The 25,250-nt window shown below is 44.0% G+C and overlaps 1 protein-coding gene across 1 annotated transcript; it reads right to left on the bottom strand.

The window, feature by feature from the left end:
* On the bottom strand, positions 1 to 25,077 carry LOC124028983 (ATP-dependent 6-phosphofructokinase, liver type-like; the record flags this gene model as incomplete). The annotated part of the gene is made up of 15 exons (XM_046340865.1): positions 1 to 1,090; positions 1,228 to 1,333; positions 2,539 to 2,638; positions 2,832 to 2,943; positions 5,767 to 5,828; positions 7,509 to 7,673; positions 12,097 to 12,249; positions 12,539 to 12,626; positions 12,766 to 12,836; positions 15,105 to 15,251; positions 15,529 to 15,592; positions 17,311 to 17,375; positions 17,610 to 17,735; positions 22,311 to 22,403; positions 24,982 to 25,077. Coding segments are annotated over 15 exons (1,596 nt in total), but the record flags the coding sequence as incomplete, so codon positions are not given.
* Positions 25,078 to 25,250: the final 173 nt, after the last annotated feature.

The following is a 25,250-nucleotide window of genomic DNA, read 5'->3' as shown; positions in this document are numbered from 1 at the left end:
TGTGTTCTAGAAGCCAGTGTCTACAGTCCAGGGTTAGTGTGTGTTCTAGAAGCCGGTGTCTACAGTCCAGGGTTAGTGTGTGTTCTAGAAGCCGATGTCTACAGTCCAGGGTTAATATGTGTTCTAGAAGCTAGTGTCTACAGTCCAGGGTTAATATGTGTTCTAGAAGCCGGTGTCTACAGTCCAGGGTTAGTGTGTGTTCTAGAAGCCGGTGTCTACAGTCCAGGGTTAGTGTGTGTTCCAGAAGCCGATGTCTACAGTCCAGGGGTAATGTGTGTTCTAGAAGCCGGTGTCTACAGTCCAGGGTTAATATGTGTTCTAGAAGCCGGTGTCTACAGTCCAGGGTTAATATGTGTTCTAGAAGCCGGTGTCTACAGTCCAGGGTTAGTGTGTGTTCTAGAAGCCGGTGTCTACAGTCCAGGGTTAGTGTGTGTTCCAGAAGCCGATGTCTACAGTCCAGGGGTAATGTGTGTTCTAGAAGCCGGTGTCTACAGTCCAGGGTTAATATGTGTTCTAGAAGCCAGTGTCTACAGTCCAGGGTTAGTGTGTGTTCTAGAAGCCAGTGTCTACAGTCCAGGGTTAGTGTGTGTTCTAGAAGCCGTTGTCTACAGTCCAGGGTTAGTGTGTGTTCTAGAAGCCGGTGTCTACAGTCCAGGGTTAATATGTGTTCTAGAAGCCGGTGTCTACAGTCCAGGGTTAGTGTGTGTTCTAGAAGCCGGTGTCTACAGTCCAGGGTTAGTGTGTGTTCCAGAAGCCGATGTCTACAGTCCAGGGTTAATATGTGTTCTAGAAGCCAGTGTCTACAGTCCAGGGTTAGTGTGTGTTCTAGAAGCCAGTGTCTACAGTCCAGGGTTAGTGTGTGTTCTAGAAGCCGGTGTCTACAGTCCAGGGTTAATATGTGTTCTAGAAGCCAGTGTCTACAGTCCAGGGTTAGTGTGTGTTCTAGAAGCCAGTGTCGATGCTGAGAGAGCGTCGGGTCACATGTTCTATCTCTCCAGGGACGTACTCGCTGAAGCTGGTCTGGTGCTTGGCCAACATCTTCAGAATCTGATGCAGGTTCTGCCACCACTGGACCTTGGGCATCCGGTGCCTACGGGGGGAGGGGGTGGAAGAGAAATTTTACTGCCTGCTTAGAGACTAAAATGACACACTCTAAAAACCACATTGTAAAGCACTTCATGACAACAGGTTTGGATAGATGGACAACAGCTGTGGTACTCTACTCACTCAAAGTCAGTCTGTGCCTTAAGTTCAGTCACAGGGATGAAGGACAGGACCTTCTTACTGAAGCCGATGACAGACGCTGTGTCTGGGGCGTTGACGAACACACGACCTGGAATGGTAGAAGTTGACGAGGAGATAACCATTATATATCTACCACCCTGTTTCCACGGCTACATGTTGTTGAATCAGAGATAAAGCTCCTCCTCTTATAGTGTCTTCATAGTTCACTACTTTAACCAGAGCCTTGGCACCATATTCCCTTCATAGTTCACTACTTTAACCAGAGCCTTGGCACCCTATTCCCTTCATAGTTCACTACTTTAACCAGAGCCTTGGCACCCTATTCCCTTCATAGTTCACTACTTTAACCAGAGCCTTGGCACCCTATTCCCTTCATAGTTCACTACTTTAACCAGAGCCGTGGCACCCTATTCCCTTCATAGTTCACTACTTTAACCAGTCTTGGCACCCTATTCCCTTCATAGTTCACTACTTTAACCAGAGCCTTGGCACCCTATTCCCTTCATAGTTCACTACTTTAACCAGAGCCTTGGCACCCTATTCCCTTCATAGTTCACTACTTTAACCAGAGCCTTGGCACCCTATTCCCTTCATAGTTCACTACTTTAAACAGAGCCTTGGCACCCTATTCCCTTCATAGTTCACTACTTTAACCAGAGCCTTGGCACCCTATTCCCTTCATAGTTCACTACTTTAACCAGTCTTGGCACCCTATTCCCTTCATAGTTCACTACTTTAACCAGTCTTGGCACCCAATTCCCTTCATAGTTCACTACTTTAACCAGAGCCTTGGCACCCTATTCCCTTCATCGTTCACTACTTTTAACCAGTCTTGGCACCCTATTCCCTTCATAGTTCACTACTTTAACCAGATCCTTGGCACCCTATTCCCTTCATAGTTCACTACTTTAACCAGAGCCTTGGCACCCTATTCCCTTCATCGTTCACTACTTTTAACCAGTCTTGGCACCCTATTCCCTTCATAGTTCATTACTTTTAACCAGTCTTGGCACCCTATTCCCTTCATAGTTCACTACTTTTAACCAGTCTTGGCACCCTATTCCCTTCATAGTTCACTACTTTAACCAGAGCCTTGGCACCCTATTCCCTTCATAGTTCACTACTTTTAACCAGTCTTGGCACCCTATTCCCTTCATAGTTCACTACTTTAACCAGAGCCTTGACACCCTATTCCCTTCATAGTTCACTACTTTTAACCAGAGTCCTATGGGCCCTAGTCAAAAGTAGTGCACTATTTAGGGAATAGGGTGCCATTCGAGACACATCCAGTACCTTGTCTGAAGTTGTTGATCATCTTCTCTGTGAGCCACTGCACAGCCTTCACACCCAGCTTGGTGCCACAGTTTCTGTCGAAGGGTGTTGGTGCACCTCCCTAGAACGTCAGGTGAGAGAAAAATCAGTTAATCTCAGAGCAGAAAGAAAAACTTCTAGGAACCATATTTGATCATTCATACACTTCACATTCTACATCATCTACGTCTATCCCCTAATTTCCTGATCAACAAGCTCATCATCCTTTTAATATAAGGTTGCATTTTAACAGTGTGGTTGTGTTCGTTCCGTACCTGCTGGAGGTGCCCCAGCACGTTGACCCTACAGTCGAAGATGCCCTTCCCCTCGGCAGAATACAGCTTGTGGATGAAATCAGTGGTGTAGTGAAGGTGACACTTCTCATTCCTACAGAGACAAAACCATCGAGATCACATCATTCACTATATTAACTGTCCTATAGAGACAGAACCATCGAGATCCCATCATTCACCATATTAATTGTCCTACAGAGACAAAACCATCGAGATCACATCATTCACTATAATTGTCCTACAGAAACAGAACCATCGAGATCCCATGATTCACTATAACTGTCCTATAGAGACAGAACCATCGAGATCCTATCATTCACTATAACTGTCCTATAGAGACAGAACCATCGAGATCCTATCATTCACTATAACTGTCCTATAGAGACAGAACCATCGAGATCCTATCATTCACTATGTTAACAGAACCATTGATATCCCATCATTCACTATAACTGTCCTATAGAGGCAGAACCATTGAGATCCCATCATTCACTATAACTGTCCTATAGAGACAGAACCATCGAGATCCTATCGTTCACTATGTTAACAGAACCATCGATATCCCATCATTCACTATAACTGTCCTATAGAGGCAGAACCATTGAGATCCCATCATTCACTATAACTGTCCTATAGAGGCAGAACCATCGAGATCCTATCATTCACTATGTTAACAGAACCATCGAGATCCTATCATTCACTATGTTAACAGAACCATCGAGATCCTATCATTCACTATGTTAACAGAACCATCGAGATCCTATCATTCACTATGTTAACAGAACCATCGATATCCCATCATTCACTATAACTGTCCTATAGAGGCAGAACCATTGAGATCCCATCATTCACTATAACTGTCCTATAGAGACAGAACCATCGAGATCCTATCATTCACTATGTTAACAGAACCATCGATATCCTATCATTCACTAAATTAACAGAACCATCGAGATCCTATCATTCACTATGTTAACAGAACCATCGATATCCTATCATTCACTATAACTGTCCTATAGAGACAGAACCATCGAGATCCTATCATTCACTATATTAACAGAACCATCGAGGTCCTATCATTCACTATAACTGTCCTATAGAGACAGAACCATCGAGATCCTATCATTCACTATAACTGTCCTATAGAGACAGAACCATCGATATCCTATCATTCCCTATATTAACAGAACCATCGATATCCTATCATTCCCTATATTAACATAACCATCGAGATCCCATCATTCACTATAACTGTCCTATAGAGACAGAACCATCGAGATCCTATCATTCACTATGTTAACAGAACCATCGAGATCCTATCATTCACTATATTAACAGAACCATCGAGATCCTATCATTTACTATATTAACTGTCCTATAGAGACAGAACCATCGAGATCCAATCATTCACCATATTAACAGAACCATCGAGATCCTATCATTCACTATATTAACTGAACCATCGAGATCCTATCATTCACTATATTAACTGAACCATCGAGATCCTATCATTTATTATATTAACAGAACCATCGAGATCCCATCATTCACCATGTTAACTGTCCTATAGAAACAGAACCATCGAGATCCCATCATTCACTATATTAACTACCCCTCTGGATGTCTTGTTGTTGACCTCTATAATGGTGCACTGTGGTTAACCTCTATAATGGTGCACTGTGGTTAACCTCTATAATGGTGCACTGTGGTTAACCTCTATAATGGTGCACTGTGGTTAACCTCTATAATGGTGCACTGTGGTTAACCTCTATAATGGTGCACTGTGGTTAACCTCTATAATGGTGCACTGTGGTTAACCTCTATAATGGTGCACTGTGGTTAACCTCTATAATGGTGCACTGTGGTTAACCTCTATAATGGTGCACTGTGGTTAACCTCTATAATGGTGCACTGTGGTTAACCTCTATAATGGTGCACTGTGGTTAACCTCTATAATGGTGCACTGTGGTTAACCTCTATAATGGTGCACTGTGGTTAACCTCTATAATGGTGCACTGTGGTTAACCTCTATAATGGTGCACTGTGGTTAACCTCTATAATGGTGCACTGTGGTTAACCTCTATAATGGTGCACTGTGGTTAACCTCTATAATGGTGCACTGTGGTTAACCTCTATAATGGTGCACTGTGGTTAACCTCTATAATGGTGCACTGTGGTTAACCTCTATAATGGTGCACTGTGGTTAACCTCTATAATGGTGCACTGTGGTTAACCTCTATAATGGTGCACTGTGGTTAACCTCTATAATGGTGCACTGTGGTTAACCTCTATAATGGTGCACTGTGGTTAACCTCTATAATGGTGCACTGTGGTTAACCTCTATAATGGTGCACTGTGGTTAACCTCTATAATGGTGCACTGTGGTTAACCTCTATAATGGTGCACTGTGGTTAACCTCTATAATGGTGCACTGTGGTTAACCTCTATAATGGTGCACTGTGGTTAACCTCTATAATGGTGCACTGTGGTTAACCTCTATAATGGGGTCTTACCTGTTGACCTCTATAATGGGGTCTTACCTGTTGACCTCTATAATGGGGTCTTACCTGTTGACCTCTATAATGGGGTCTTACCTGTTGACCTCTATAATGGGGTCTTACCTGTTGACCTCTATAATGGGGTCTTACCTGTTGACCTCTATAATGGGGTCTTACCTGTTGACCTCTATAATGGGGTCTTACCTGTTGACCTCTATAATGGGGTCTTACCTGTTGACCTCTATAATGGGGTCTTACCTGTTGACCTCTATAATGGGGTCTTACCTGTTGACCTCTATAATGGGGTCTTACCTGTTGACCTCTATAATGGGGTCTTACCTGTTGACCTCTATAATGGTGCACTGTGGTTAACCTCTATAATGGGGTCTTAACTGTTGACCTCTATAATGGGGTCTTACCTCAGCACCAGACCCCTCTGGATGTCTTCCTTCATCTTCTCTGCGAGATGCTCCACGTTAGTCTGAAAGGGCAGGGTCGTATTTATTAAGACTACATGGATCATTTATCACTCTGTTCAGGCAACAGTACATGGATCATTTATCACTCTGTTCAGGCAACAGGACATGGATCCTTTATCCCTCTGTTCAGGAAGTCTAACCTACAGTACATGGATCATTTATCACTCTGTTCAGGAAGTCTAACCTACAGTACATGGATCATTTATCACTCTGTTCAGGAAGTCTAACCCCTATAGTACATGGATCATTTATCACTCTGTTCAGGAAGTCTAACCTACAGTACATGGATCATTTATCACTCTGTTCAGGAAGTCTAACCTACAGTACATGGATCATTTATCACTCTGTTCAGGAAGTCTAACCTACAGTACATGGATCATTTATCACTCTGTTCAGGAAGTCTAACCCCTATAGTACATGGATCATTTATCACTCTGTTCAGGAAGTCTAACCTACAGTACATGGATCATTTATCACTCTGTTCAGGAAGTCTAACCTACAGTACATGGATCATTTATCACTCTGTTCAGGAAGTCTAACCTACAGTACATGGATTATTTATCCCTGTTCAGGAAGTCTAACCCCTATAGTACATGGATCATTTATCACTCTGTTCAGGAAGTCTAACCTATAGTACATGGATCATTTATCACTCTGTTCAGGAAGTCGAACCTATAGTACATGGATCATTTATCACTCTGTTCAGGCAACAGTACATGGATCATTTATCACTCTGTTCAGGCAACAGTACATGGATCATTTATCACTGTTCAGGAAGTCGAACCTATAGTACATGGATCATTTATCACTCTGTTCAGGCAACAGTACATGGATCATTTATCACTGTTCAGGAAGTCTAACCTACAGTACATGGATCATTTATCCCTGTTCAGGAAGTCTAACCTACAGTACATGGATCATTTATCACTCTGTTCAGGAAGTCTAACCTACAGTACATGGATCATTTATCACTCTGTTCAGGAAGTCTAACCTACAGTACATGGATCATTTATCACTCTGTTCAGGAAGTCTAACCCCTATAGTACATGGATCATTTATCACTCTGTTCAGGAAGTCTAACCTACAGTACATGGATCATTTATCACTCTGTTCAGGAAGTCTAACCCCTACAGTACATGGATCATTTATCACTCTGTTCAGGAAGTCTAACCTACAGTACATTCATATGAAATGACGTTGTGGTCTGTCTGGGATAAATGAAGACTGTTAGTCTGAGATGGCACCCTAGTGAAGACTGTTAGTCTGAGATGGCACCCTAGTGAAGACTGTTAGTCTGAGATGGCACCCTAGTGAAGACTGTTAGTCTGAGATGGCACCCTAGTGAAGACTGTTAGTCTGAGATGGCACCCTAGTGAAGACTGTTAGTCTGAGATGGCACCCTAGTGAAGACTGTTAGTCTGAGATGGCACCCTGGTGAAGACTGTTAGTCTGAGATGGCACCCTGGTGAAGACTGTTAGTCTGACATGGCACCCTGGTGAAGACTGTTAGTCTGACATGGCACCCTAGTGAAGACTGTTAGTCTGAGATGGCACCCTAGTGAAGACTGTTAGTCTGAGATGGCACCCTAGTGAAGACTGTTCGTCTGAGATGGCACCCTAGTGAACTACTTTGGACCAGAGTAGGGAATAAGGTACTATGCCAGCAGCAGCCTGATTCTCACCTTTAGGTCCTGGAGGTTGAAGGGGTCCTCGAAGATGTAAGCAGCGTCTGCTCCCACAGCGATACCGGCGTAGGTTGCCAGGTAACCACAGTAGCCTCCCATAGTTTCCACTACGAACACCCTTCTCTTGGTCCCTGTAGCCGACTGCTTAATCTTATCACAACTCTAAGAGATGAGGAGACGGACAGATGACAGACAGAGAGGGGAAGGTTAGAGACACAACTGAAAGGGTCAATCTGCAGTTCCTACATACATGGTTACACCTGTAAACATGGTTACACCTATAAACGTGGTTACACCTATAAACGTGTTTACACCTATAAACGTGTTACAACATGGTTACAACATGGTTACACCTATAAACATGGTGACACCTATAAACATGGTGACACCTATAAACATGGTTACAACATGGTTACACCTATAAACATGGTTACAACATGGTTACACCTATAAACATGGTTACACCTATAAACATGGTTACACCTATAAACATGGTTACAACTATAAACATGGTTACAACATGGTTACACCTATAAACATGTTACAACATGGTTACACCTATAAACATGGTTACAACTATAAACATGTTTACACCTATAAACATGTTACAACATGGTTACAACATGGTGACACCTGTAAACATGGTGACACCTGTAAACATGGTGACACCTGTAAACATGGTGACACCTGTAAACATGGTGACACCTATAAACATGGTTACACCTATAAACATGGTTACACCTATAAACATGGTTACACCTATAAACATGGTTACACCTATAAACATGGTTACACCTATAAACATGGTTACACCTATAAACATGGTTACACCTATAAACATGGTTACACCTATAAACATGGTTACACCTATAAACATGGTTACAACTATAAACATGGTTACAACATGGTTACACCTATAAACATGTTACAACATGGTTACAACTATAAACATGTTTACACCTATAAACATGTTACAACATGGTTACAACATGGTTACACCTGTAAACATGGTTACACCTATAAACATGGTTACACCTATAAACATGGTGACAACTATAAACGTGGTGACAACTATAAACGTGGTGACAACTATAAACGTGGTGACAACTATAAACGTGGTGACACCTATAAACGTGGTGACACCTATAAACATGGTGACACCTATAAACATTGTGACACCTATAAACGTGGTGACACCTGTAAACGTGGTTACACCTGTAAACGTGGTTACACCTGTAAACGTGGTTACACCTGTAAACGTGGTTACACCTGTAAACGTGGTTACACCTGTAAACGTGGTTACACCTGTAAACGTGGTTACACCTGTAAACGTGGTTACACCTGTAAACGTGGTTACACCTGTAAACGTGGTTACACCTGTAAACGTGGTTACACCTGTAAACGTGGTGACACCTGTAAACGTGGTGACACCTGTAAACGTGGTGACACCTATAAACGTGGTGACACCTATAAACGTGGTGACACCTATAAACATGGTTACACCTATAAACATGGTTACACCTATAAACATGGTTACACCTATAAACATGGTTACACCTATAAACATGGTTACACCTATAAACATGGTTACACCTATAAACATGGTTACAACATGGTTACACCTATAAACATGGTTACAACATGGTTACACCTATAAACATGGTTACATGGTTACACCTATAAACATGGTTACAACATGGTTACACCTATAAACATGGTTACATGGTTACACCTATAAACATGGTTACACCTATAAACATGGTTACACCTATAAACATGGTTACACCTATAAACATGGTTACACCTATAAACATGGTTACACCTATAAACATGGTTACAACATGGTTACACCTATAAACATGGTTACACCTATAAACATGTATAAACAGGTTACAACATGGTGACACCTATAAACATGGTGACACCTATAAACATGGTTACATGTATAAACATGTATAAACAGGTTACAACATGGTGACACCTATAAACATGGTGACACCTATAAACATGGTGACACCTATAAACATGGTGACACCTATAAACATGGTGACACCTATAAACATGGTTACAACATGGTTACACCTATAAACATGGTTACACCTATAAACATGGTTACACCTATAAACATGGTGACAACTATAAACATGGTGACACCTATAAACATGGCTACACCTATAAACATGGTTACACCTATAAACATGGTTACACCTATAAACATGGTTACAACATGGTTACACCTATAAACATGGTGACACCTATAAACATGGTGACACCTATAAACATGGTTACAACATGGTGACACCTATAAACATGGTGACACCTATAAACATGGTGACACCTATAAACATGGTTACAACATGGTTACACCTATAAACATGGTTACACCTATAAACATGGTTACACCTATAAACATGGTGACACCTATAAACATGGTTACAACATGGTGACACCTATAAACATGGTGACACCTATAAACATGGTTACAACATGGTTACACCTATAAACATGGTGACACCTATAAACATGGTTACAACATGGTTACACCTATAAACATGGTTACACCTATAAACATGGTTACACCTATAAACATGGTGACACCTATAAACATGGTGACACCTATAAACATGGTGACACCTATAAACATGGTGACACCTATAAACATGGTGACACCTATAAACATGGTGACACCTATAAACATGGTGACACCTATAAACATGGTTACACCTATAAACATGGTTACAACATGGTTACACCTATAAACATGGTTACACCTATAAACATGGTTACACCTATAAACATGGTTACACCTATAAACATGGTTACAACATGGTTACAACATGGTTACACCTATAAACATGGTTACACCTATAAACATGGTTACACCTATAAACATGGTTACACCTATAAACATGGTGACAACATGGTTACACCTATAAACATGGTTACAACTATAAACATGTATAAACATGTATAAACATGTTACAACATGGTTACACCTATAAACATGGTTACAACATGGTTACAACATGGTTACAACATGGTTACAACATGGTTACAACATGGTTACAACATGGTTACAACATGGTTACAACATGGTTACAACATGGTTACAACATGGTTACAACATGGTGACACCTATAAACATGGTGACACCTATAAACATGGTGACACCTATAAACATGGTTACAACATGGTTACACCTATAAACATGGTGACACCTATAAACATGGTGACAACATGGTGACAACATGATGACAACATGGTGACAACATGGTGACAACATGGTTACACCTATAAACATGGTGACAACATGGTTACACCTATAAACATGGTGACAACATGGTTACACCTATAAACATGGTTACAACATGGTTACACCTATAAACATGGTTACAACATGGTTACACCTATAAACATGGTTACAACATGGTTACACCTATAAACATGGTTACAACATGGTTACACCTATAAACATGGTTACAACATGGTTACACCTATAAACATGGTTACAACATGGTTACACCTATAAACATGGTTACAACATGGTTACACCTATAAACATGGTTACAACATGGTTACACCTATAAACATGGTTACACCTATAAACATGGTTACACCTATAAACATGGTTACACCTATAAACATGGTTACACCTATAAACATGGTTACACCTATAAACATGGTTACACCTATAAACATGGTTACACCTATAAACATGGTTACACCTATAAACATGGTTACACCTATAAACATGGTTACACCTATAAACATGGTTACACCTATAAACATGGTTACACCTATAAACATGGTTACACCTATAAACATGGTTACAACATGGTTACACCTATAAACATGGTTACACCTATAAACATGGTTACAACATGGTTACACCTATAAACATGGTTACAACATGGTTACACCTATAAACATGGTTACACCTATAAACATGGTTACAACATGGTTACAACTATAAACATGGTTACAACTATAAACATGGTTACAACATGGTTACACCTATAAACATGGTTACACCTATAAACATGGTTACACCTATAAACATGGTTACACCTATAAACATGGTTACACCTATAAACATGGTTACACCTATAAACATGGTTACAACATGGTTACAACATGGTTACAACATGGTTACAACTATAAACATGGTTACAACATGGTTACAACATGGTTACAACTATAAACATGGTTACAACATGGTTACAACATGGTTACAACTATAAACATGGTTACAACTATAAACATGGTAAAACTATAACATTTCTCCAAAACAGTGGCAGGGAGTCCAGTTTGTTATTGTTTCAACAGTAGATTGCACATTTAACTTCCTAACATATGAACTATGATGAGTCCTCTGTGTGATGTTACTATGCTAAAACAGGTCCTGCTAAAGGAACAGAGTTGAAGATGAAGGGGCCTGGTCTAGACTTCTGGTTGGCCTCATGTTTTTAAATTGAGTTTATAGTGTCAATCTATATTCACGTGACATTTTGTTGCCAGAGACGACCACACTGGAAAGGACCCATTGGGTTTTATTGTGTTTTATCTTTCATCAGATCAGACTGACCTCCATGGCAGCGTTGACAGCCGTGTCTGCCCCCAGACTGAAGTCTGTCCCGGGTACGTTGTTACTGATGGTGGCAGGGATCACCACCATGGGGATACACAACTCGTCAAAGCTACCGCGAGCATCATATAACTCCAGCACGCCCTCGTACGCCTGTAGATAACACACACACACACGGCATCAGATGGAGGCCATTAACAGTCTATCTAGTGCGTGTATTATTTCAGAAATGATTCAATACCCGTCAACACAGTCACATTGTTTAGTCTTTAGTACATTACATTGTAGGAAGATCAAATAACAGAACATATGTGACTAAAACAACGTTTTGAGGAGGGAGGCCATATAAAATCTGTTATCTGATGCAGCACGCCATGTACGCCATTAGGGAATACCAACACCAATCTCAATATAATGTTCTGTTTTTGTCTGTAACTGGTACCTCAAATCCCCCAACGATCAGCAGAGCCTGGATATTATGCTTGTTGATGTTGTCCACGATCTTCTGCATGCAAGTACTGGGAAGGGTTCTGTGGAACACAAAGAACCCACACAGCAAACCACAATTCAGGAGGACATCTTTCTCATTTTAAAAAAGGGCACACCAATAACCACATTGAGTACAAACTATCAACTGCTTTCCCTCCTAATCATCATTGTAAAACAGACCTTTTAGTCCCCAGAAGAGATCCACCCTGGCCAGTCCATCCAGCCACACCGTGCCACTCGATCTCTGTCACCTGATAGAGGAAGAACACACGTCATGCAATCAATATCTTTATTGTCCCGATTTGAAAATGTGCAGTCAGAATTATAATCAGTCAGTTCTCTCTGTCACAATTATCTCCACATGGATTATCAATTTTGAATTCTGTAAAGTGAGTGTGGAAGAAGTGAAAAAAATATTGTTTTCTATCAACAATGACAAGCCACCTGGGTCTGAACATTTGTATGGAAAATTGGAGGATAATAGCGGACGATACTGCCACTCCTATTTGCCATATCTTCCAAGCTAAGCCTACTAGAGAGTGTGTGGCTCTCAGGCCTGGAGGGAAGCTGAAGTCATTCCTCTACCTAAGAATAGTAAAGCCCCCTTTACTGGCTCAAATAGCCGACCAATCAGCCGGTTACCAACCCTTAGTAAACTTTTGGAAAATATTGTATTTGACCAGATACAATGTTATTTTACAGTAAACAAATTGACAATAAACTTTCAGCACGCTTATAGAGAAGGACATTCAACAAGCACAGCACTTACACAAATATCTGATAATTGGCTGAGAGAAATTGATGATAAAATGATTGTGGGGGCTGTTTTGTTAGACTTCAGTGCAGCTTTTGACATTATCGATCATAGTCTGCTGCTGGAAACACGTATGTGTTAGGACTTTACTAACCCCTATATTACGTATAAAGAGTTACCTGTCTAACAGAACACAGAGGGATGGAAGCCTCTCCAACATAATCCAGGTAGAATCAGGAATTCCCCAGGGCAGCTGTCTAGGCCCCTTACTTTTTTCAATCTTTACTTGAGTAAAGCCAGTGTGTCTATGCATGCAGATGACTCAAAATTATACATGTCAGCTACTACAGCAAGTGAAATGACTGCAACACTTAAAAAAGAGCTGTAGTTAGTTTGTGATGGAGCCTATTTCTTCCTATTTAAGAAATGAGAGGTAGTCATACCTGTTTGACAGATGACATTAGGCTGGTATATATATAGGCAGCTATATCCACAGATTTGTCGGTCAATTCCTCCACCCACCATGCACTCTTAAATTACTCCTGGCAGACTTAATACAAAATATTGTGTAGTAATGTAATGCTTCACTGGATCAGTATGAAACGTTGCACACACACTGCTGCCATCTGGTGGTCAATTCTAAATTGCACCTAAACTCCTTTGATTGTATGGCATTTCTTTTGCATTTCAAACATGATTAAAGAAAAGAAAAAGCATGTTTTTTTTTTAATTTTAGGCAGAAGAAAAAGAAAAAGGATCAGATTTATAGAACATATAATGGGACACCTTGAAAGACAATAGCGCATCTGAATACTGGATAATACTGCTGAATCAATCTGTCTCTCCCTCTTCATCCATCCCACTACTAGATAATACTGCTGAATCAATCTACTGTCTCCCTCTTCATCCATCCCACTACTAGATAATACTGCTGAATCAATCTACTGTCTCCCTCTTCATCCATCCCACTACTAGATAATACTGCTGAATCAATCTGTCTCTCTCTTCATCCATCCATCTTTATACTAGATAATACTGCTGTCTCTCTCTTCATCCATCCATCCTACTACTAGATAATACTACTGTCTCTCTCTTCATCCATCCATCCTACTACTACTACTAGATAATACTGCTGTCTCTCTCTTCATCCATCCATCCATCCTACTACTACTACTAGATAATACTGCTGTCTCTCTCTTCATCCATCCATCCATCCTACTACTAGATAATACTGCTGTCTCTCTCTTCATCCATCCATCCATCCTACTACTAGATAATACTGCTGTCTCTCTTCATCCATCCATCCTACTACTACTAGATAATACTGCTGTCTCTCTCTTCATCCATCCATCCTACTACTAGATAATACTGCCGTCTCTCTCTTCATCCATCCATCCTACTACTAGATAATACTGCTGTCTCTCTCTTCATCCATCCATCCTACTACTAGATAATACTGCTGTCTCTCTCTTCATCCATCCATCCTACTACTAGATAATACTGCTGTCTCTCTCTTCATCCATCCATCCTACTACTAGATAATACTGCTGTCTCTCTCTTCATCCATCCATCCTACTACTACTAGATAATACTGCTGGCTCTCTCTTCATCCACCCATAGCATGTTTAGTGTTGTCTCTCTCTCTCCATCCATCCATCCATCCATCCATCCATCGCATGTTTAGTGTTGTCTCCTAAAGAGACTATATCCTCACCGCTCCATTGGCCATGTTTAGTGTTCTCTCCTAAAGAGACTATATCCTCACCGCTCCATTGGCCAACCCCTCAAAGCCGTCGTTGACAGAGTAGACCTTGTGACCGTAGGCCAGCGCCACTCTGACAGCCGACCGGACCGCTGCATTCATCCCTGCTGCTGGAGCACCCACATTCAGCACCGCCAGCGTGTGGTTGCTCTGAAGAAAGATGAGACAGAGGAGTCCACAGCCATGTCATGGGAGTAATGTCTCACAGTGAATATTAAGGCTTCCGAGTGGATCAGCATTCTAAGGCATCTCAGTGCAAGAGACGTCACTACAGTCCCTGGTTCAAATTCAGGTTGTATCACATCCGGCCGCACAATTGGCCCCAGGTCGTCCAGGTTTGGCCGGGGATAGGCCGTCTTTGTAAATAAGAACTTGTGCTTAACTGACTTGCCTGGTTAAATAACGGAACAATCTAATAATAGATTACCTTGGTAACAGCAGGCTTCTGAAAGGCAAGCAGTTTGTACATGTTCCAGTTGTTCTCAAAACTCCTAAACAAAGAATAAATCATATTCAGAAAACATTTATCAAATGTTCTTAACATCACATTCATTATTTCATATTTACATACATACTCCATAATACCCCACCGTTCAAAAAGCTGGGGTCACTTAGAAATATCTTTGTTTTTTTTAAAGAAAATTATTTTTTTGGTCCATTAAAATGTCATCAAATTGATCAGAAATACAGTGTAGACATGGTTAATGTTGTAAATGACTATTGTAGCTGGAAACGGCAGGTTTTTTATGGAATATCTACATGAGCGTACAGAGGTCCATTATCAGTAACCATCCCTCCTGTGTTCCAATGGCATGTTGTGTTAGCTAATCCAAGTTTATCATTTTAAAAGGCTAATTTATCATTAGAAAACCCTTTTGAAATGATGTTATGTGGCAAACAGCAGGTCAGCCACCAGGGGGAGACTCGTTGAGGCCTGGTGACAGACGGAGGATACATCACTAAACGATGGCTCCATCTGCTGGACGTGCCAGGTCTCCACGGGCTCGCCACCCAGGACTAATTGGGGCTGATGGGGGAGTTGGTGAGTAATCAAGGGCTGATGGGGGAGTTGGTGAGTAATCAAGGGCTGATGGGGGAGTTGGTGAGTAATCAAGGGCTGATGGGGGAGTTGGTGAGTAATCAAGGGCTGATGGGAGAGTTGGTGAGTAATCAAGGGCTGATGGGGGAGTTGGTGAGTAATCAAGGGCTGATGGGGGAGTTGGTGAGTAATCAAGGGCTGATGGGGGAGTTGGTGAGTAATCAAGGGCTGATGGGGGAGTTGGTGAGTAATCAAGGGCTGATGGGGAGTTGGTGAGTAATCAAGGGCTGATGGGGGAGTTGGTGAGTAATCAAGGGCTGATGGGGGAGTTGGTGAGTAATCAAGGGCTGATGGGGAAGTTGGTGAGTAATCAAGGGCTGATGGGGGAGTTGGTGAGTAATCAAGGGCTGATGGGAGAGTTGGTGAGTAATCAAGGGCTGATGGGAGAGTTGGTGAGTAATCAAGGGCTGATGGGAGAGTTGGTGAGTAATCAAGGGCTGATTGTTCACCAGCTGTACAAGCCCCATAAAGCTGCCAGAAGGGCAGGACACAGGGAGAAGTCAGTTGGTCGAATTTCTGACCTGCTAGAGCTGCCCCGGTCAACTTTAAGTGTCCGATGGACAAAACTGGATTTGGTAGATGCCAGGAGAAAGCTACCTGCCCGAATTCATTGTGCCAACTGTAAAGTTTGGTGGTGGAGGAGGAATAATGGTCTGAATAATGGTCTGGGGCTGTTTCATGGTTCGGGCTAGGCTCCTTAGTTCCAGTGAAGGGAAATCTTAACTCTACAGCATACAATGACATGCGAGACGATTCTGTGCTTCCAATTTGGTGGCAACAGTTTGGGGAAGTCCCTTTCCTGTTTCAGCATGACAATGCCCCCGTGCACAAAGTGAGGGCCATACAGAAATGGTGTTTGAAATCGGTGTGGAAGAACTTGACTAGCCTGCACAGAGCCCTGACCTCAACCCCATCGAACACCTTTGGGATTGGATCGCCGACTATGAGCCAGGCCAAAACGCCCAACACCAATGCTCTTATGGCTGTTACAGTAGCAAAGGGGGGACCAACTCCATATTAATGCCCTTGATTTTGGAATGAGATGTTGGACAAGCAGATACTTTTGGTCACGTGGTGTATCATATTCATAAGATATTTGACATCTCTCACCTTCCTCTCAGCTGGATGGCTTCATCAAACCTCTTTTCATTCATGGCCTTCTGAACCTCTTTAGTCTACAGGCAAGACACACATCATATAATCATACAATCGTCAGAATTCGATTTGTGTAAATCCCTCTCATTTACCCTCCCTCAAACAGTAAGACTGTAATGCTCTGTTGCAGAGTATGAGAGAGGAACTGTGAAAGGGATTAGATTTACAGACATGGAGCAAAAACATTCAGGACTGTTTATTGTTAGGAGAATTTGTCAGTGGTTCGTCCCTTCTGAAACAGGATGATACCTCACCATCTGTACACACTCCACAAGAGGCAGGCGGACAGCCTGGTTTCCTGACAGGCCGATGACACAGGCTGGGGTCTCTGGAGTGGCCTCTAACAGAGCGACGACAGCCTCCACTCCCACCTTACTGCTCTGTGGAATTACAACAGGACAGGACTTAACATGATGGTGCTGCTGAGTACGGGCCACAGGGTTAGGTCTGTAGGCCCTTGGAACACTTATAACTGCCATTTCCTGCAATCTAGAGCCTGAAATTATAAAAAATAATATACAAAATAAAATAGTATTTCATTAACTATTTTAAATAACATAGTGGCGCAGCCAGTCCACAAGCTGGTACAGCGCCACTCTTACATTCTATTTTAAATAACATAGTGGCGCAGCCAGTCCACAAGCTGGTACAGCGCCACTCTTACATTCTATTTTAAATAACATAGTGGCGCAGCCAGTCCACAAGCTGGTACAGCGCCACTCTTACATTCTATTTTAAATAACATAGTGGCGCAGCCAGTCCACAAGCTGGTACAGCGCCACTCTTACATTCTATTTTAAATAACATAGTGGCGCAGCCAGTCCACAAGCTGGTACAGCGCCACTCTTACATTCTATTTTAAATAACATAGTGGCGCAGCCAGTCCACAAGCTGGTACAGCGCCACTCTTACATTCTATTTTAAATAACATAGTGGCGCAGCCAGTCCACAAGCTGGTACAGCGCCACTCTTACATTCTATTTTAAATAACATAGTGGCGCAGCCAGTCCACAAGCTGGTACAGCGCCACTCTTACATTCTTAACCTTGCATTCACTATGATCTAGAGGGAACAGCCCACTACTCCAATCTGAACCGAACAGTACAGTAGGGGCCTCCAGTACAATAGGGGCCTCCAGTACAATAGGGGCCTCCAGTACAATAGGGGCCTCCAGTACAATAGGGGCCTCCAGTACAATAGGGGCCTCCAGTACAATAGGGGCCTCCAGTACAATAGGGGCCTCCAGTACAATAGGGGCCTCCAGTACAATAGGGGCCTCCAGTACAATAGGGGCCTCCAGTACAATAGGGGCCTCCAGTACAATAGGGGCCTCCAGTACAATAGGGGCCTCCAGTACAATAGGGGCCTCCAGTACAATAGGGGCCTCCAGTACAATAGGGGCCTCCAGTACAATAGGGGCCTCCAGTACAATAGGGGCCTCCAGTACAATAGGGGCCTCCAGTACAATAGGGGCCTCCAGTACAATAGGGGCCTCCAGTACAATAGGGGCCTCCAGTACAATAGGGGCCTCCAGTACAATAGGGGCCTCCAGTACAATACAGTAGGGGCCTCCAGTACAATACAGTAGGGGCCTCCAGTACAATACAGTAGGGGCCTCCAGTACAATACAGTAGGGGCCTCCAGTACAATACAGTAGGGGCCTCCAGTACAATACAGTAGGGGCCTCCAGTACAATACAGTAGGGGCCTCCAGTACAATACAGTAGGGGCCTCCAGTACAATACAGTAGGGGCCTCCAGTACAATACAGTAGGGGCCTCCAGTACAATACAGTAGGGACATCCAGTACAATACAGTAGGGACATCCAGTACTGTAGGGGCCCCCAGGGGAGTCCAGTACAGTAGGGGAGTCCATTACAGTAGGGGCCTCCAATACAGTAGGGGAGTCCAGTACAATACAGTAGGGGCCTCCAATACAGTAGGGGAGTCCAGTACAATACAGTAGGGGCCTCCAGTACAAATCAAATCAAATTTTATTTGTCACATACACATGGTTAGCAGATGTTAATGCGATTGTAGCGAAATGCTTGTGCTTCTAGTTCCGACAATGCAGTGATAACCAACAAGTAATCTAACTAACAATTCCAAAACTGTCTTATACACAGTGTAAGGGGATAAGGAACATGTACATAAGGATATATGAATGAGTGATGGTACAGAGCAGCATACAGTAGATGGTATCGAGTACAGTATATACATATGAGATGAGTGTGTAGACAAAGTAAACAAAGTGGCATAGTTAAAGTGGCTAGTGATACATGTGTTACATAAGGATGCAGTCGATGATGTAGAGTACAGTATATACATATGCATATGAGATGAATAATGTAGGGTAAGTAACATTATATAAGGTAGCATTGTTTAAAGTGGCTAGTGATATATTTACATCATTTCCCATCAATTCCCATTATTAAAATGGCTGGAGTTGGGTCAGTGTCAATGACAGTGTGTTGGCAGCAGCCACTCAATGTTAGTGGTGGCTGTTTAACAGTCTGATGGCCTTGAGATAGAAGCTGTTTTTCAGTCTCTCGGTCCCAGCTTTGATGCACCTGTACTGACCTCGCCTTCTGGATGATAGCGGGGTGAACAGGCAGTGGTTCGGGTGGTTGATGTCCTTGATGATCTTTATGGCCTTCCTGTAACAACGGGTGGTGTAGGTGTCCTGGAGGGCAGGTAGTTTGCCCCCGGTGATGCGTTGTGCAGTCCTCACTACCCTCTGGAGAGCCTTACGGTTGAGGGCAGAGCAGTTGCCGTACCAGGCGGTGATACAGCCCGCCAGGATGCTCTCGATTGTGCATCTGTAGAAGATTGTGAGTGCTTTTGGTGACAAGCCGAATTTCTTCAGCCTCCTGAGGTTGAATAGGCGCTGCTGCGCCTTCTTCACGACGCTGTCAGTGTGAGTGGACCAATTCAGTTTGTCTGTGATGTGTATGCCGAGGAACTTAAAACTAGCTACCCTCTCCACTACTGTTCCATCGATGTGGATAGGGGGGTGTTCCCTCTGCTGTTTCCTGAAGTCCACAATCATCTCCTTAGTTTTGTTGACGTTGAGTGGGAGGTTATTTTCCTGACACCACACTCCGAGGGCCCTCACCTCCTCCCTGTAGGCCGTCTCGTCGTTGTTGGTAATCAAGCCTACCACTGTTGTGTCGTCCGCAAACATGATGATTGAGTTGGAGGCGTGCGTGGCCACGCAGTCGTGGGTGAACAGGGAGTACAGGAGAGGGCTCAGAACGCACCCTTGTGGGGCCCCCGTGTTGAGGATCAGCGGGGATGAGATGTTGTTGCCTACCCTCACCACCTGGGGGCGGCCCGTCAGGAAGTCCAGTACCCAGTTGCACAGGGCGGGGTCGAGACCCAGGGTCTCGAGCTTGATGACGAGCTTGGAGGGTACTATGGTGTTGAATGCCGAGCTGTAGTCGATGAACAGCATTCTCACATAGGTATTCCTCTTGTCCAGGTGGGTTAGGGCAGTGTGCAGTGTGGTTGAGATTGCATCGTCTGTGGACCTATTTGGGCGGTAAGCAAATTGGAGTGGGTCTAGGGTGTCAGGTAGGGTGGAGGTGATATGGTCCTCGACTAGTCTCTCAAAGCACTTCATGATGACGGAAGTGAGTGCTACGGGGCGGTAGTCGTTTAGCTCAGTTACCTTAGCTTTCTTGGGAACAGGAACAATGGTGGCCCTCTTGAAGCATGTGGGAACAGCAGACTGGTATAGGGATTGATTGAATATGTCCGTAAACACACCGGCCAGCTGGTCTGCGCATGCTCTGAGGGCGCGGCTGGGGATGCCGTCTGGGCCTGCAGCCTTGCGAGGGTTAACACGTTTAAATGTCTTACTCACCTCGGCTGCAGTGAAGGAGAGACCGCATGTTTCCGTTGCAGGCCGTGTCAGTGGCACTGTATTGTCCTCAAAGCGGGCAAAAAAGTTATTTAGTCTGCCTGGGAGCAAGACATCCTGGTCCGTGACTGGGCTGGATTTCATCTTGTAGTCCGTGATTGACTGTAGACCCTGCCACATGCCTCTTGTGTCTGAGCCATTGAATTGAGATTCCACTTTGTCTCTGTACTGACGCTTAGCTTGTTTAATAGCCTTGCGGAGGGAATAGCTGCACTGTTTGTATTCAGTCATGTTGCCAGACACCTTGCCCTGATTAAAAGCAGTGGTTCGCGCTTTCAGTTTCACGCGAATGCTGCCATCAATCCACGGTTTCTGGTTAGGGAATGTTTTTATCGTTGCTATGGGAACGACATCTTCGACGCACGTTCTAATGAACTCGCACACCGAATCAGCGTATTCGTCAATATTCCCATCTGACGCAATACGAAACATGTCCCAGTCCACGTGATGGAAGCAGTCTTGGAGTGTAGAGTCAGCTTGGTCTGACCAGCGTTGGACAGACCTCAGCGTGGGAGCCTCTTGTTTTAATTTCTGCCTGTAGGCAGGGATCAGCAAAATGGAGTCGTGGTCAGCTTTTCCGAAAGGGGGGCGGGGCAGGGCCTTATATGCGTCGCGGAAGTTAGAGTAACAATGATCCAAGGTTTTTACCACCCCTGGTTGCGCAATCGATATGCTGATAAAATTTAGGGAGTCTTGTTTTCAGATTGGCTTTGTTAAAATCCCCAGCTACAATGAATGCAGCCTCCGGATAAATGTTTTCCAGTTTGCAAAGAGTTAAATAACGTTCGTTCAGAGCCATCGATGTGTCTGCTTGGGGGGGGATATATACGGCTGTGATTATAATCAAAGAGAATTCTCTTGGAAGATAATGCGGTCTACATTTGATTGTAAGGAATTCTAAATCAGGTGAACAGTACTGGGCCTCCAGTACAGTAGGGGCCTCCAGTACAGTAGGGGCCTCCAGTACAGTAGGGGCCTCCAGTACAGTAGGGGCCTCCAGGGAGAGTATAACGAGTGTTAAGGAGCTGAACTCACCAGCACCCGGTCGAAGGCGGAGGGTGTTCCCCCTCGCTGTACATGACCTAGGACTGTCACCCGGGTGTCATAGCCCAGCCTCTTCACAACCAGCTACAGTCAGTCAGAGAATAGACATGGAGAGAGGAGCAGTCAGTCAGAGAATAGACATGGAGAGAGGAGCAGTCAGTCAGTCAGTCAGAGAATAGACATGGAGAGAGGAGCAGTCAGTCAGTCAGAGAATAGACATGGAGAGAGGAGCAGTCAGTCAGTCAGTCAGAGAATAGACATGGAGAGAGGAGCAGTCAGTCAGTCAGTCAGAGAATAGACATGGAGAGAGGAGCAGTCAGTCAGTCAGAGAATAGACATGGAGAGAGGAGCAGTCAGTCAGTCAGAGAATAGACATGGAGAGAGGAGCAGTCAGTCAGTCAGTCAGAGAATAGACATGGAGAGAGGAGCAGTCAGCCAGTCAGTCAGAGAATAGACATGGAGAGAGGAGCAGCCAGCCAGAGAATAGACATGGAGAGAGGAGCAGTCAGTCAGTCAGAGAATAGACATGGAGAGAGGAGCAGTCAGTCAGTCAGAGAATAGACATGGAGAGAGGAGCAGTCAGTCAGTCAGTCAGAGAATAGACATGGAGAGAGGAGCAGTCAGTCAGTCAGTCAGAGAATAGACATGGAGAGAGGAGCAGTCAGCCAGCCAGTCAGAGAATAGACATGGAGAGAGGAGCAGTCAGTCAGCCAGAGAATAGACATGGAGAGAGGAGCAGTCAGTCAGTCAGAGAATAGACATGGAGAGAGGAGCAGTCAGTCAGTCAGAGAATAGACATGGAGAGAGGAGCAGTCAGTCAGTCAGTCAGTGAATAGACATGGAGAGAGGAGCAGTCAGTCAGTCAGAGAATAGACATGGAGAGAGGAGCAGTCAGTCAGCCAGTCAGAGAATAGACATGGAGAGAGGAGCAGTCAGTCAGCCAGTCAGAGAATAGACATGGAGAGAGGAGCAGTCAGTCAGTCAGGGAATAGACATGTAGAGAGGAGCAGTCAGCCAGGGAATAGACATGGAGAGAGGAGCAGTCAGTCAGCCAGTCAGAGAATAGACATGGAGAGAGGAGCAGTCAGTCAGTCAGGGAATAGACATGTAGAGAGGAGCAGTCAGCCAGGGAATAGACATGGAGAGAGGAGCAGTCAGTCAGTCAGTCAGCCAGGGAATAGACATGGAGAGAGGAGCAGTCAGTCAGTCAGTCAGCCAGGGAATAGACATGGAGAGAGGAGCAGGCAGTCAGCCAGCCAGAGAATAGACATGGAGAGAGGAGCAGTCAGTCAGTCAGGGAATAGACATGGAGAGAGGAGCAGTCAGTCAGTCAGGGAATAGACATGGAGAGAGGAGCAGTCAGTCAGTCAGAGAATAGACATGGAGAGAGGAGCAGTCAGTCAGTCAGAGAATAGACATGGAGAGAGGAGCAGTCAGTCAGTCAGGGAATAGACATGGAGAGAGGAGCAGTCAGCCAGCCAGTCAGAGAATAGACATGGAGAGAGGAGCAGTCAGTCAGCCAGAGAATAGACATGGAGAGAGGAGCAGTCAGTCAGTCAGTCAGGGAATAGACATGGAGAGAGGAGCAGTCAGCCAGTCAGAGAATAGACATGGAGAGAGGAGCAGTCAGCCAGCCAGAGAATAGACATGGAGAGAGGAGCAGTCAGCCAGCCAGTCAGAGAATAGACATGGAGAGAGGAGCAGTCAGTCAGTCAGTCAGGGAATAGACATGTAGAGAGGAGCAGTCAGCCAGGGAATAGACATGGAGAGAGGAGCAGTCAGTCAGTCAGTCAGCCAGGGAATAGACATGGAGAGAGGAGCAGTCAGTCAGTCAGTCAGTCGGGGAATAGACATGGAGAGAGGAGCAGGCAGTCAGCCAGCCAGAGAATAGACATGGAGAGAGGAGCAGTCAGTCAGTCAGTCAGGGAATAGACATGGAGAGAGGAGCAGTCAGTCAGCCAGTCAGGGAATAGACATGGAGAGAGGAGCAGTCAGCCAGCCAGTCAGAGAATAGACATGGAGAGAGGAGCAGTCAGTCAGTCAGTCAGGGAATAGACATGGAGAGAGGAGCAGTCAGTCAGTCAGGGAATAGACATGGAGAGAGGAGCAGTCAGTCAGTCAGAGAATAGACATGGAGAGAGGAGCAGTCAGTCAGTCAGAGAATAGACATGGAGAGAGGAGCAGTCAGTCAGGGAATAGACATGGAGAGAGGAGCAGTCAGCCAGCCAGTCAGAGAATAGACATGGAGAGAGGAGCAGTCAGTCAGCCAGAGAATAGACATGGAGAGAGGAGCAGTCAGTCAGTCAGTCAGTCAGGGAATAGACATGGAGAGAGGAGCAGTCAGTCAGTCAGGGAATAGACATGGAGAGAGGAGCAGTCAGTCAGTCAGTCAGGGAATAGACATGTAGAGAGGAGCAGTCAGTCAGGGAATAGACATGGAGAAACGAGGTCAAGTCAGCAAAGGGAACACAGATGTTTATATAGTCATGGGATGCATCCTGTTCTCTTTATAGTGCACTACAAAGGGAACAGGGTCAAATTTGGGACGCATTGTCATGGTCCCACAAAGTATAATAAGTCACTATGTGATTAATACTGATGCAGTTTATCAGGGTTTCCTACAAAGACAGAGGCACACGGAATGAGCTGTTTAAAGACGTACATCCTTGACGTAGCTTGAAGAGATCGGTTCACCAGCTCTGTTGATGGCCCCTTCAGCGATGATTACTATGTTCAGTCTGGAGCCCTTACTGCGACTCTGCACACAAACACATCACACACACATCATACTGCTATATTACTGACACTCTGCACACACACACTACACCAGTGTCTTTCAGTGTATTTGGCTCTTCAGAACAGAATGGAAAAGAACAGAACAGAACAGAGAACAGAACGAAACAGAATATAGAACATAATATAACAGAATAT

The sequence above is a fragment of the Oncorhynchus gorbuscha genome, unplaced genomic scaffold (genome assembly GCF_021184085.1).
Source record: "Oncorhynchus gorbuscha isolate QuinsamMale2020 ecotype Even-year unplaced genomic scaffold, OgorEven_v1.0 Un_scaffold_5184, whole genome shotgun sequence".
NCBI lineage: Eukaryota > Metazoa > Chordata > Actinopteri > Salmoniformes > Salmonidae > Oncorhynchus > Oncorhynchus gorbuscha.
The sequence above is the reverse complement of the archived record's forward strand: the minus strand, read 5'-3'. Positions and strand labels throughout refer to the sequence as shown.